The 13,706-nt window shown below is 39.0% G+C and overlaps 1 protein-coding gene across 4 annotated transcripts in view; it reads right to left on the bottom strand.

The window, feature by feature from the left end:
- FABP6 (fatty acid binding protein 6) overlaps positions 1-13,706 on the bottom strand; it is a 41,552-nt gene that overhangs the window by 4,994 nt on the left and 22,852 nt on the right. Inside the window, exon 1 of one of the 4 annotated variants that reach the window (XM_065644329.1) lies at positions 4,350-4,439. The exons of the other annotated variants lie outside the window; for them this stretch is intronic. Coding sequence (XP_065500401.1) covers positions 4,350-4,377 — 28 coding nt within the window. The 5' untranslated portion in view covers positions 4,378-4,439. Of the gene's footprint in view, positions 1-4,349; positions 4,440-13,706 lie in introns of those variants that run through there. 4 annotated transcript variants of the gene reach the window in all.

Raw genomic sequence — 13,706 nt, 5'->3', positions numbered from 1 at the left:
AAAAAATATACTGATTTTGGAAAAGCAGAGCTCTGATTTATGTAAGATAACCATATGTTAAAGGTCAGGGAGGCTGCTGGGTCATTTAGAATGCAGACAGGAGATGTCCTGAGCCTAACGAACCCATTGCCACACACAGACAGCAGGGCAGGCAACTCTCAGCTGCTGTGTCTTGGCATAGCCCCACTGGCTGAGGATACAGACCAACCATTTTAAATCTGAACAAAACATCCCTAGGATTTATGTGAAATGGTGTCATAGATTGGAATTTTATTTAATTAAAGTAATACATCTGAGAAGGAACTGAAAATCTACTTTTCCCTGGTTTTATAGAAGTCCAGAAAACTATATAGCATCATTCAACAAGTTTTGCTGTATGCAAGTGGGTTCCTTTTCTTAAATGCAATTAATTTAATCCCACATGCCAATGCAAAAAACATGTCTATTTAGAGTCAAGAAACTGATCCAAAGAACAGAAAACAAAGGTCTACTAAATTTCACCACTGCTGTCCTTGTTATACTTTCAAATTGATGTATTCTATGTCTGTATTTCTAATTAATAGACTTGTCCATACCCCACCTTGCCAGAGAATGAGACAAACTTCAGTAATTGGATGAAACTTAAAATGTTAAATATCATATATCATAGTATATCGTTACTGTAAAACTATACAAATGAGAAGCATTGGTACATATAACAATTTATTACTAATAACATTGTCTTTGGGTTCACACAGTCAGTTGTGCACTCCCCCCGCCTGGGCTCAAAATCCTTCCTGTTGGGTAGTGGGGTGTAGTTTGGAGCTGTTCTCCCCAGCAGCTCCCAGTCAATCCCAGCAGCTCCCAGTCAATCCCAGCTCCTCTGGCTCCTCTCTCCTATGGTGACACTCTGGCTGTGTCTCAATGTACCCTCACGGATTTGGAACTGGATGCAGACCAGCATTAAATCCAAGAGGGGCTAGAAATAAGATGGCCTGTACCCAACTGTTTTGTCACAGCATACCAGCATGCACAAAACTCCTGGAATTAGTATCAGTCAGGGGGGATTTAAGGTTTTATTACATATATTTGCTGTATATACATATATATTTAATGGCATATTACTTGTCAGGGTGTGTTGCAACTCAATTAAAAAACCCCTCTTTAATTTGTATTAGTATTTTATTTACTAAGCTGCTTTCTTTTATGCAAAGCCTCTGCTGTCTGTAAGCTATGCAGCCTTTAAACCAATTACAGAATACACAGGGCATAAGAGGTTTGAATAGGAGAACATTTCCTGTCTCAGAAAAATTTTTGCCATTTCAAAACTTTTTCTTAAGGGGAAAAAATGAGAGGGATTTGAGAATAACACACTGACTGATGCGTGAAAAGTCTGAATCAGGTAAGAAGGGAACTTCTAATGGAAAATAATTTTCTGACCAGAGAAAGCTTCAGGAAAGTCCCAGTCAGTTTTGTGAGAGGTTATACCTGTGGACTGGAAAAGAGCTTACCTCACGTTTATGAGTTGGGAATTTATATTATTTCTGTCTTTTTTTTTTTTTTTTTTAATTAGCTACTTCCTCTCTGAAGTCTGAAAGTAACTTCAAAATCTTACATCATCTTATGAAAGGAAAAATAAAACTTTCAAATGGAGATATGGTTTTTGAAGTTGACAACAACCCTTTTAAAACTGTTCAGGTGTATGTTCCTGGCAGGAAAGCAGTTTTCTAGAACAGATGCAGAAAGTGAACAAGAGTGAAGCATAACAAAATCATGGTCAGTTTGTAAGATAAAAATGGAACAAATGTCCTAGGAATTACTGCCTTCCCACCCCTAACCCTTCACTCTCCCCATATTTACTCAGCTTTAAATTGTACCATGCTGTGCAGTGGCTGCCTATATTGTGCGGGAGTTCATGACGCCACAAAAGCCACACCATCTGCTGTCTGAATGCAGTTAAAAGGACGTCTCCGTACTGGAAGTAGGAGAGAGCCATATACCTTTCCCCTGTGAACTGTCTCTGTGTTCTGTGATTAACATTCAAAACACGAGAGTGTGGGAGAAAAGTACAAAATTGGGGGTTTCTATATCCATTACAAATACATTAGATTCAGGAAAGGAACAGAGAAACTTGTTTCACCATCAGTGTTTCCTTTGCACTTTTAATTTAAAAGTGTCTGTAAAATGATTCTGACTGTTCTGCAACTATGTTTGACACTTAGTTTTTAAATTAAAACTCCTTCAGCTTAATCCCAAGATTCCTGAACCTAATGACGAATTGTGCAGGAGCAGACGACTGAAAAGGAAACTTTATCAGCTGGACCCAGATGCTCAGGGTCTATCTCTATAAAGAAAAACAGCATAAGCATGGAAAACAATGAAGTAGTCGCACACACATAGAAGCCTCAGTTCTTACTGCTATGGTAAAGCTAAGCAGATACCAGTTAAGCTACAACTGTATAAACTCTGTGCCATTAAAAGAGGCAAAACCCCCAGTGATTTCAGTCACACACAGATTCGAAAATATCATTCACAGAAAAGTATCATCAAGCCTATTTCATACATGAGAAAGCTGAAAGAGTGAGAAAAAGTGACCTGTTGGAGCTTATGATATAGTTAATGGATGATGCAGCCAGTAAGAAATCCTAAGTCCAGGCATTAACACAGTGTCCACAGGACAGTACATTAATTTAAACATTATTATAATAAACAAGCCCTTTGAACCAAACAATAAGAGCTCTGAGCAACCATTTCCTTTCAAAAAGTCACGTGGGGAGTTCTACACTTGTTCCACTGATGGGCTGTGAGACTCTCTAAAGCCGCTGAGCAAGTCTCCAGTTCAGATTCTTGCCGTCTCCATGTGGCTCTGAGTGTGCTGAAAGACACTGAGTTTCCAGCCCCACCTGAGCTTTTGGGGAGCAGGTGGCTGGGGAGCCTGAACTCGGGTCGGCTGAGCACCAAAGGGCTCTGCTCTGCACCAGGGTCTCCATGTTCCAGAGGGACGTGCAGAACCCTGGGAAGAAGGTAAACGAACTCAAGCCATAAACTCTTGTGTTTACATAAAATTATTGGGGGACAATGCCACTGATGTAGTAATGCCACATGGACTTCGGAAGATAGATCAGACTGGATAAGAAAAATGCTACAGTTCTGTGAAACAGGAAAAAGATAATCAGATTGTATGAACAGTACCGGAGCTTTTATGTTCTCTCTCTCTCTCTAAAGATCAACTTTTATTGATAGCTTTCTTGTGATCTGATATAAAAATGCTGACATCTACACAACTCTACAATACTTTGAGCTTGCCTGCAGTGGGAATACGGTGGGCATAGAGCCAGTGTGTAGTACAGCGAATTACCAAAGGGTAACTATTAGACCGGGTGGGTCACTCTTGCCACACACTAAGTACAAGTTTATTCACCTCCAAGGAGCTGTACGCTACGCTGTGCACGAGAGTTCCAGAGCAGGTTACGAACACACATCCAAACAATAAAGGTAAAGCTACACATGCTAGTAAATGTTAATAAATGTGCTTGCTCTGCCTGGCTGCTCAGGATCAGAATCACTTTAGAACAAGTTTTGAGCAAATGTGCCATGATCTGTACCTCTCTGTGCAGAAAAGTTTTTAATGTACATTGTGAATTTGCACCCGTGTTTCTGCTGACTTATTCTGAAATAAATCCTTATCTTCATTCCTGCCTTTTTTGTTACAAAAGGTAATGAAATTCAATCATGTATTGAAGAATGAAGAACTCCACTATGTAGTCTTCCAAATAGTGAGTCCGGACAATGTTTATTCCAAGAAAAAAGGAATAGAATCCCTCTGACTTTACTGAAGTTATGGTCACTTGCATAATTGCTAAGGTTAGTCATCCAAGTCCCTATCTCTTCAGTTGCAGCTAAAACCAGTATCTGTTTAATGACCTTACAATTTGCGTTTACAATATTTATTATTTTCCTGCCTCTTCAGAGCCATGAGTATGTAATGCTGCTTTTGCATTCCGTTACAGCCGCATTTCATCCTTGGTGGGCTGGGCAGTGAACTAAATGGTACAGAGATCCCCAGAATTACCCAGTGAAAAAAAAAAAATCTATGTACACATGTATTTTAAACACATTACATGTATTTAATTCATTCCAAATACTAAAATATAGAGCCTGCACAATGATGCAAACAACCTGGGTTATGTTATACTTTTGCTTAACAGAACTCAGTTGAAATTCAACTGAATTAACAGCTATAACTGAGACCAGTGGAAAATTAAAATAAATTTCCCTGGCACACGATGAGAATCATAAGAGAGAAAGGCAAAAGAATAAAAACCTTCAGGTGTAAAAGCTGAAAACAGCTTTCAGAAAGTGATTATTACCTTCAATGTACTCAGCACTGTCCATCATTTTCAACGGAGAAAAATGCAGCTGTTCTTTATGTAGGTCAAAGAAAATATCATTATTCGAGAGGAGCCTGTTCCTGCCATCTGGTGGCCAACGGGCAGGGCCATGGGCCAGGCAGGGTGTCCCTCACCTCGCCCGTGCAAACCCCTGACTGCAGTTAGAGCACACCAGGGTTTGCCACAGCTGCATCTCCAAGATGAGGCACTGATCCCTTCATTCTCCACCGGGTGTGAAAAAAAAAAAAAAAAAAAATCCCCCCTGTGCTGGTTATAAGCAGCTCGGTAAGAGTCATGTTAAATGCATCATTTATAGTTATACAAAATTATATCATTATAAAAGCAATAATGTTCATATGTTTCATTTTGGGACAGTTCTAAATGAAGACGATTTCCTAAGCATTGGGTTATGGCATCACTGAAATATCACACTGTGTTAGCCCTTGCTTAAATACATTTGTATTGCTATCTTGGCAATCAACAACACACAGGAGTGCTTCATACAGCTATAATTAAACACTATTGATCGGAGGACAAAGGCTGGTTTCCCTGAATTCAGTGGGAACCAGCTACCATTGAACTAACACTTCAACACAATCTAATGAATCTAAATTTATGTGCAAATGCTATTTGTGGCAGGCTGGCATTTATGAAACCCACAGAGAAACACAAATAAAGGTGTGCAGGCTTAGATGGAACAGCACTGTTTGCAGACAGAAGGCAAGGAAATGGCAGAACCTTATTCTGCGTGCTCTAAGGTGCACAGGCTTTTTACACTGAATTTGTCTGAGTGGGGAAAAAAACCCAAAGCATCCCAAAAACATGTATTCACAGCTGTGCTTACCTAACTTTGAAACCTGAGTCACTGAGCTAACATCAACACATAGTAAACCTCATACTTGAATGTATGTGGTCAGGACTATGGGCAGAAATCAAACCAGTAGTTACAATGAGAACTTATGCAGAAAGGCTCAACACTGTATTTGAATTCACCAGGATGATGTGACTTGCAACTGTGCAGCTGTTGTAGACAGTCAGCATGAATAAGTTAAAGAAATAAAACTCTTGTGGAAGCTTATACGCAAAGGAAAAGTTCATCCAAAGCGAGCAGTTAATTCCCTCTGGCTCCCAAGTCAGCTACCTCTGATATGCAAAACAGCTGGGTCTTCAAATGCTAGTAGGAACAGAGGGAACTTTCAAGAACCAAATCAAAGGCCTTGGATATCTTTACTTCCAGAATTCACTTGCCACAGAGTCATAAATATAACGCTTTTGCATTCTTTTTGTCATGTCGGAGTCACGCTGCCCTTGAATGTCTCCCAGCATGCTTTAAAGTTTATTAACCTTTCAGATGTGTTGTATAAAGCCAACTGAGATACACTCAAAGAGAAAAATGGAGATAAGGGAAGTAATTCCATTAGTGAATGAACTAGGCTAAGTGACTACCTTTGAAGTGCTTTTAGAACTCAAATGCAATTGAACAAGAAGTACAGATTCAGAACAAAAGTAGGAACTCTCCAGTGAAAATAAAGTTACACTTAATGATTCTTTCAGAATGAAACTGAATCAGGAAAGCTTGTAAATTCTTAATACTCAGCTGTATCTGGCAATTATTCAGCAACCCTCCATAGTAAATGGCTAATGATTCCTTTGGTATTCAGAGTAATCATTCACAATGAATTCAGAATGAACTTATTTGGTGTTAATGTAATGTGTAATTCCATGGGAGTCCTATTACAATGTTGCCTTATTAAGTACCCACTTAGTATAGTACTAGGTGTTACTATTCTAAACTCATAAGCAGTAAAAAAATAATTACCAACAAGAATTATTGAAAAGTTAATGCTTGTACAGAGTCCAAATATTTAACAGAAATGCATCAGCCAGCTCTACAGGACTCTAACAGGTGACACAGTACAGACTCTGTCCTCGCCATGGATGTGACATTCTGACGGGCAGGATCTGCCTAACAAAAACAGGAAAGAAAGGATCCTACCAGAGACTGAGAGACAAACTTTTGAAGGGGAGGAAGGCACAGATCTTCCAGTATTTTTGGGACACCCTAAAAGAAAATTTCTTCATTTCTTGCCAAAACACTCTCTCAGGAAAACTTTTAGTCTGTTTGGATCTCCACAAAGGTAGTTTCCAGAGAGCAAGGTAACCAAGTGATTCATTCAAACTGCAGTAGCTGGCATAGGAAGAATCTGTAAGAAGCGTTTGGTTCTGTTGCCCCTAACGGTGTTCCTGATCTCTAAGTCCTACCTCAATGGGACTGCTGAGGTCTGGTTTGGGCAACTAAAAATCAAAGATACAATAAAAAGGTATTTTTCAGCTAGATCAGTGCTCTGATCCAGTTCTTCACATGACCACACCAACAGCTGTGCAGGCATAACGCAAGTATTGGCGTGGAGAAGGGAACAAACAGCTAGTGGGATATTGGCACAAGGCGGCTACGCCACTGAAAAATCCTCACTGTAATCATGGTCTGAGTTATACTTTCTGATGTGTATTCAAAGAATAAAGAAGTCTAAATTGATAATTGTAAACAAGGTTCTGGAGAGGAAAACCAGAAAAATACTCATGCTAATTGAGCTAGTTCAGGTTCACTGAACAAATTTTCTGCAAGCTGAAGGCTCTGCACAAATTCTCCCAACTCATTATTTCCTACTGTCTCTTCAGAGTCCAACACCCAAGTAGATCAAGTCAGCACTCCTGGACTCAGAGGCACCAAAACAAAAACTAGGAGGAAAAACCTCTGTTTTCATTGCAGTCTTTCCTAGAATTGACAGCACTCTATACAATTTCTTGTCTTTGTTACTCTAGCAGGCAGTTTACTCTCCCTACTACATAAAAATGCTTTAATTTCTAGTTTAAATTATTGCATGGTTAGTCTAAGCCTGTTTGCACTTGTGCCAGCATTGCCCCATCTCTGAAGTAGAACTTCTTTCTCTGAGTTTACCCCAAACTGCTTTAGAGAGCAGTTACCTCCTCTTTTTTTTGGCTAGGGTAAATAAGTTGGGCTAAGGCATGCAACACTCTCTTAGACACTTCTTAAATGTCAGACTTTTTCTTCCTCTTATCATCCAGGTATTCCTCTTCACTCACTCCAATTTCAGATAACCTTTTTGGAACAGAGGTGACTGGGACCTACAACTTTTTCCAGCTCAACAAGTTTCACTGGTGCACTCCCTACCTTTTTAACCGAGATAATTAACAGACATACTAAAGCATTTGGGTTTTACAGTAAGATTGATACCAGCAACTTCTTGTGAATCTGATTGTTCTTTTCTTTCTTTGGGATTCTTACCTTTAATAAGTTATCATATACTAACTTTTATCAAGGGCATCCAATTCAATGGTAATGGGGACTGACAGCAGAAACAGGAAGCTATCTCGATGATCAAGTTTTAGTAACGACAACAACAGAAGACGTGAAGATTTTTGTTATGCCAGTTCTGATTCATGTTAATCTGAAAACGCACAGTAAAACTAATTCTGGCTACTATCAATTTGGCTTACATGAAAGCGTTAAGATTTCTTTGAAATATCATCTTCGGATTAAGAGCCACTATAGAACATTCTGAATCTCAATGGTTTTAGTCTAATACAGACAATTTTTTTTAAGTTGCTAAGATGAAAGATATAGTTCAACCTTATCTGTAGAGTCTTCTGGTAAAAGCAAACTGAGTTAAAGATACTACCTTTATATATTTCTTTGTTCTATATATTTATAATAGAAGTCTCTAACAGAAAGTCACTATAGTTCTAAAGACAGTTCGTGACATCCCTAAAGATAGAAATCATTACAACTACTCTTTCAGACTTTTCTGAACAAAACCCAATAGCCATCTCCCCTTTATCTACACAGTTCATGTGATGTGTTGTAAAGATTTTATTACTTGATAGTATCTATATGATTGTACTTGCTGACACATCATGACAACATAGCTCCAAATGGGAGCTTATCTTCAAGGTAATCTAGTCTAATTTGGAGAGTTCTCTCACATGGCTGTGGTCCTCTAAGCAATCCTCAGTCACCATCAAAATGGGGGAAAAAAGTTATGTACCAATATAAGGTGAATGTGCACTGTACCTGCATTTAACATTAGTGGGAACTGAGAGCAGAGAGGGCAACTGAATGCAACAGGCTGTCACCACCGCACACCACCACCACCAAAATCAAATCCTTTCTTAGCCACAATGTATTTGGAAAGCATCATACTCTGGAAGCCTCCTCTCTACAGCTATAGTTACCTACAAAATTTGCATGGTAATTTATTCAAATGAGGCTTAGAAGGCAGCAGGATGAACAGGGGATGAAGCCAGGACCCAGTGTTTCAGGAACTTATCCTGTTTCTACAACACAAACTGGAGTTCTCACAGGCCTCTCGGGACAACTGGACAACTTGCTGACACCAGTCCTAGAGCTTGTCGTGTGCGCTGAACTGCTGTGCGTGTTTTACAGCGTTATCCCTGCCTCTCACAAGCCTCTTCCGCAGTGCCCTGCAACTGCACTCTAGCGACAGCAGTCACTCCACCGTAAACATCACAGAAAGCTTTGCTCCACCCAACGAACCAAGAAACAGAGGGTTTAGCGAACACCATGTTGATTTAGGCTTTCTTGGAGAAATGCTGCACAGAGCTTGCCTTTAACTAAGCTTACTGAAGTCAATAAAGAACAATACGTAACACCATGTTTTAACTTGTTCTTTCTGTAGGAATTCTGCTAAGAGCTGCTCTGTTTCCTCCCAAACAAATCATGTTACAAAACAATAAATCTGTTTTTAAGTGCGATCTGCTATACAGGAGAGGTTTTCAAAAATCTACAGAGATATAAGGAACACTGAAAATGGAAAGTTCTTTAAAAAAATGAAATTATACACAAATTATTTTCCTTTTTCAATTTTACTCACAATATTGGCTTATTAAGCATAGGCTACTGGTGTGTAGCCCACGGATAACAAGGAAGGAAATGCTGGACTTTTAACCACAAACATTATCTACTTAATAAAAGACTACTCTTTAGTCTTTCAAGACAATGTATTTTGTTATATTAATTGAGAATGTAACAGGAACTGGAGGTGTTCAGGATTTTGTAGAACTTTAACACAAGAGATTTCTCCACATTGGAAAGGAGTTGTTTAAAAAATGACCACGTTTTGAAGTACAGAGACATATGAGTTTTCCACTTGTTTCTGTTTCTGCCTTATACTGTTTAAAGAAAAACTCATTCGTTTTAAGTAGTGTTTAAAGGAAAAACAAAGACATTCAAAGCTTCTGCCTTTTCCTTGTTTTACCTTGATTTTAAGGAATCAATGTGCTGAGAGTCCGTCCGGAGAGACATGTAAGGATATTGCTCCAATACCCATGGCCAACCTCATTTTACTGAATATATTACTAAAGCTGCCTCCTTAGAAAATATTCCTAACTTGCAGTGTAGACGTTGAATTACATTATCTGTGGTAAACATGCAAGCTTATACATAGCTTATATAAAAAAAAGTTTATATTTCTTGTTGCAATAATTTTTTTTGCATCCCATGCTGCTCCTGGATTTTTTTTAAAAAATCACAGTTAATACTACAAAAAATAAATATTTTTAATTTGTTATAAAACAAACACATTTTTATAAACATCTGAAATGTTTGTTTTCAAATCCACTAATGCATTACCTACAAGTGCCTTTTGATAACTCTATCTTGAGAGCAGTCCTACTCCCTTCACCTTTCCCTCTAGTTGGGGATATTCAGAGCATTTTCTTTAACATATTGCAGAGTTTACTCCATGACATGTATGATGAAAAAATGCAGCCTAGCAATAGGTGCTGAGCAAGGTGTTAACTTTCTGCTTCAATAAGACAATTCCCCGCTTATAAATACAGATACGTGTTTTGCACATCTCAAAATAAAACTTTCTAGGTCATTCCAATAAATTGAAATGCAACTTTTGATTTTGAAACAGATTGTTTCTACCCCCCTTAGCATACTGCAATTTCACAACTTCCTTATTTTCATGCATCTTTACTCCTGTAATGTCAACATCTCTGTATCTGGATCATTAATGGTTACTGAAGGAAATACGTAAAGCTGCAGAGCTAAAGAAAGGCCAAATTCCCCACTTGGCCTGCCAGGGGAACTCTGTCTCCTGCCAGGGTTACTCAGAGTTCAGTATGCATGGAATAAACACAGCACATGTTATTATGCATCCTGCTTTCCAGACTGCTGCTCCCCAGCCCTCCATCATTAAAGCACTAGCGCTGTATCTTAAATACAGATTATGTAGTTTGCCCCAGGTCACATGAGAGGGGATTAATAGCCAGAAATCCTGCTTCACTGCTGTCTGTTAAAACAATAGACACCCTCCATCTTTTAGATATAACGGTTTCCCCAGCACATTGCCCTGTATCTCCACCGATTTTTCTGAAGCGTATTAACCTCCATCTATCGCACTTGTAAAGCCTCCTGCTTTATTTGTGCACATAAACCCCATGCACAGTTAAATTCTGCTGTTCTAAAGGATTCCTTCAGCTGCAGTTCCTGAATCTCTGTTAAGAGGAACATTAAATTTAGATACTATTTTTTTTTGAAGGCACGCCTGTTTTGCAGTTGACTTTTTCTTATATTTTAAAATCATGTTTCCTAGTTCCCTCCCATCTCCTTCACTCTCTCAAGCTTTCCTTCTACTCTCTTCTGCAGCTCACCTGAAGAGTTAGCTGGAACAGACAGCTGTCTGGGGATGGTGATAAGCTGTTTGCTACCCCAGTAAGCCAAACAAACAAGGATTTTGTCTCAAAGAATCTCAAAGGCAGACATGAGAAGCCAGTATTTAAGTGTTTTTTCTTTGCATATGAGTACCCTTTTGGGCTTCAGCTATGCTTCGATGGGTATGATGCACAGTCACATCTCACTGCATATTTTACAACAATCTGAAATTGGTTATATTTCCTTATGTACATTTAACAGGAGAAATAGAGTTTTTTAGCAGAGAAAATGCATACATCTCACCTGCCATTTCTTCACCATCTCCAAAACAAGCAGATCTTTGCATCTGCTTCTTCTACTCTTTGCTTTTATTACATCTAGTCTGTAGTATCCCTCTTCTGATGGCTTTATTTATTCTTGAGTTGGTCAGCAATGAACTTGCTGTTATTAACCAAACAACATTGATGTAAAACCGGGAAAATGAGACTATATGGTTAGCAGCTGTGATTTTATCTTTAAGAGAAATATGGCTTATTCCAGAGTTTAAGTTTCCTTCTGGAATCAGAAGGAAAATCTGGAAAACACTTCAAAACCTTAACTTCCACTTGGAATTTTCTTTACTTCATAGTACCACACAATGGCTGTTTTCCTCCTAAATAATGAGAAAGCAGTACAGAACTGAAACACTAAACAGTGACAATTGTTTATTTTTTTAAACTTAATACTTAACCTAAACTTGCATTTTTTGAATGGCTCAGTTTGGTAACATACACAGATCACTTATCATTCTCAGGACGCTTAAAAATTTGGATGTTTAGGTCAGTGACTGGATAGGGTGCTAACTTCCCAATATGCTGGTTCCTCAGACAGAAAATGCTTTGACAAAATCTTCACAAAGTCTAAAAACCAGTTGCATCCACCATTAATGAAGGATTCTAGTGCCTTGGACTGTCTTTGTGGCTCCCTCAGTGAGCATACTGAGCTGGCTCTAAAGCCAGTCTGGATTTCTGGGTGTGTTTCTCCAGAGCAGCACGGCCTGTCAGAATAGCCTCTGAAAACCCAGTGGAGACACATCTGTGTCACAAGCCACACTGCCACCTCGTGATAGAGTGTCAGTTCTGCTTCTGCGCTGAACAAACCTTCAAATACACCACAGATGGCCTTCTGTGCCAAAATCTGTGGCTTAGAGGTCTAGTTACAGCTTGTGTCCTAAAAGACAGGAGATTTAACAAAACCAAGATACTTAAGCTTTTCCTGCATGATACCGGAATTTTTGTTGTATTTACAAAATAGGCAGATTATTAAATATATTGACTGAAAATGCTACACTGCATTTGTTTGACAACAAGTCTTCCACCCACCTTCAAAGCTCTTTTTGTGCCAGAAGCACCTGATGAGATGCTGTAAACAAGCCACTGTCATCTTTGCTTGAGTCTAACACAAAGGGGCTTTCTGGCTGCAGGTTGCTAAGGACTGCCTTGCAACACACCACTGCCTTGGTTCAAGGTGGGCTGTCTTTTGTTTTCATTGTGCTTGTTTTTTTCATTTTGCTTCTTGGTAGAATGCCAAATTCTTCCTGTAGAATAAGCCATGATTATGATTCCTGCATGCAAAGACAGGATGATGGCAAGATTGGGCTTTATCATAAAAATCCCTCTCAACTTGCTAACGAGAGAAGTGTGATGCAGACACTCTGATATTGATTTGGAACTGCAAGGTCTGTCTCTGAAGACTGAAATATTAATTTCTTCAGCCCTTTGTGATTATTACTAATTCTTTACAGTTCTAGTATGCTTTTCTCCTGAAGCTGTCAATATCCTTTACAAATAATACGTTACAAAGGCCAGAGGAACTGAGCTAGTCTTTTTCTCAAGGTCAGAGAGTGATGTCTGCGGGTCCACTACTGCTTAGAACACCTTCTCTTATGATTGTTGAGTTTCTGTTGTGATCATGGGATAGTCTTCAAGGGTCTGCTGGATATAAACCACTATCCTGTTGCAGGCAGGCTGAGACAATTGTTTGAAGAGAATTATCATTTATTCTGCTCTATTCATCTCCTTTGAATGTTATGCTCATGCAAGTCTGTGATGCTTTACATACCAATATTACCTATTTACTTTCATTTTGGCAGACAGGATAGGGGAGAAACGAAAATGCTGAAAAAGAGAAAATAAGATGGGAAAGAAGGCTAACATATAGAAAAAAATAGAGCTAATGCAAAACAGGAGCAGGTCTCCCACTGAGCGACACTGTAATAGGCAATAGAACACTTCATCATTAAGTACAGCAACTCAAGCAATACTTAAAGGATTAAATCTCTGGTTTGCCTACATTTATATGCCTGGCTTTCCTCTTGCCACCTGTGGAAATGCTAATACTTAATGGTACAATGAATGAGGAGAGGCTGAAAGAACTGGGTCTCTTCTGCTTGCAGAAATGAAGTCAAAGAGGAGACCTTACTGCATCTACAACTACCTGACTGCAGGAAAGAGAAGATGGAGTCAGACACTTCCCAGAGGCATGGTGAGGAGGGAAAACAGAGACAACTGGAAATAGGAGAAATTCTATTAGCTATTATGATTACTTTTTTTTTTTTTTTTAAAACCATGAGGCAGGTGAAATATTGGAACAGGTAG

The sequence above is a fragment of the Caloenas nicobarica genome, chromosome 13 (genome assembly GCF_036013445.1).
Source record: "Caloenas nicobarica isolate bCalNic1 chromosome 13, bCalNic1.hap1, whole genome shotgun sequence".
Classification (NCBI taxonomy): domain Eukaryota; kingdom Metazoa; phylum Chordata; class Aves; order Columbiformes; family Columbidae; genus Caloenas; species Caloenas nicobarica.
The sequence above is the reverse complement of the archived record's forward strand: the minus strand, read 5'-3'. Positions and strand labels throughout refer to the sequence as shown.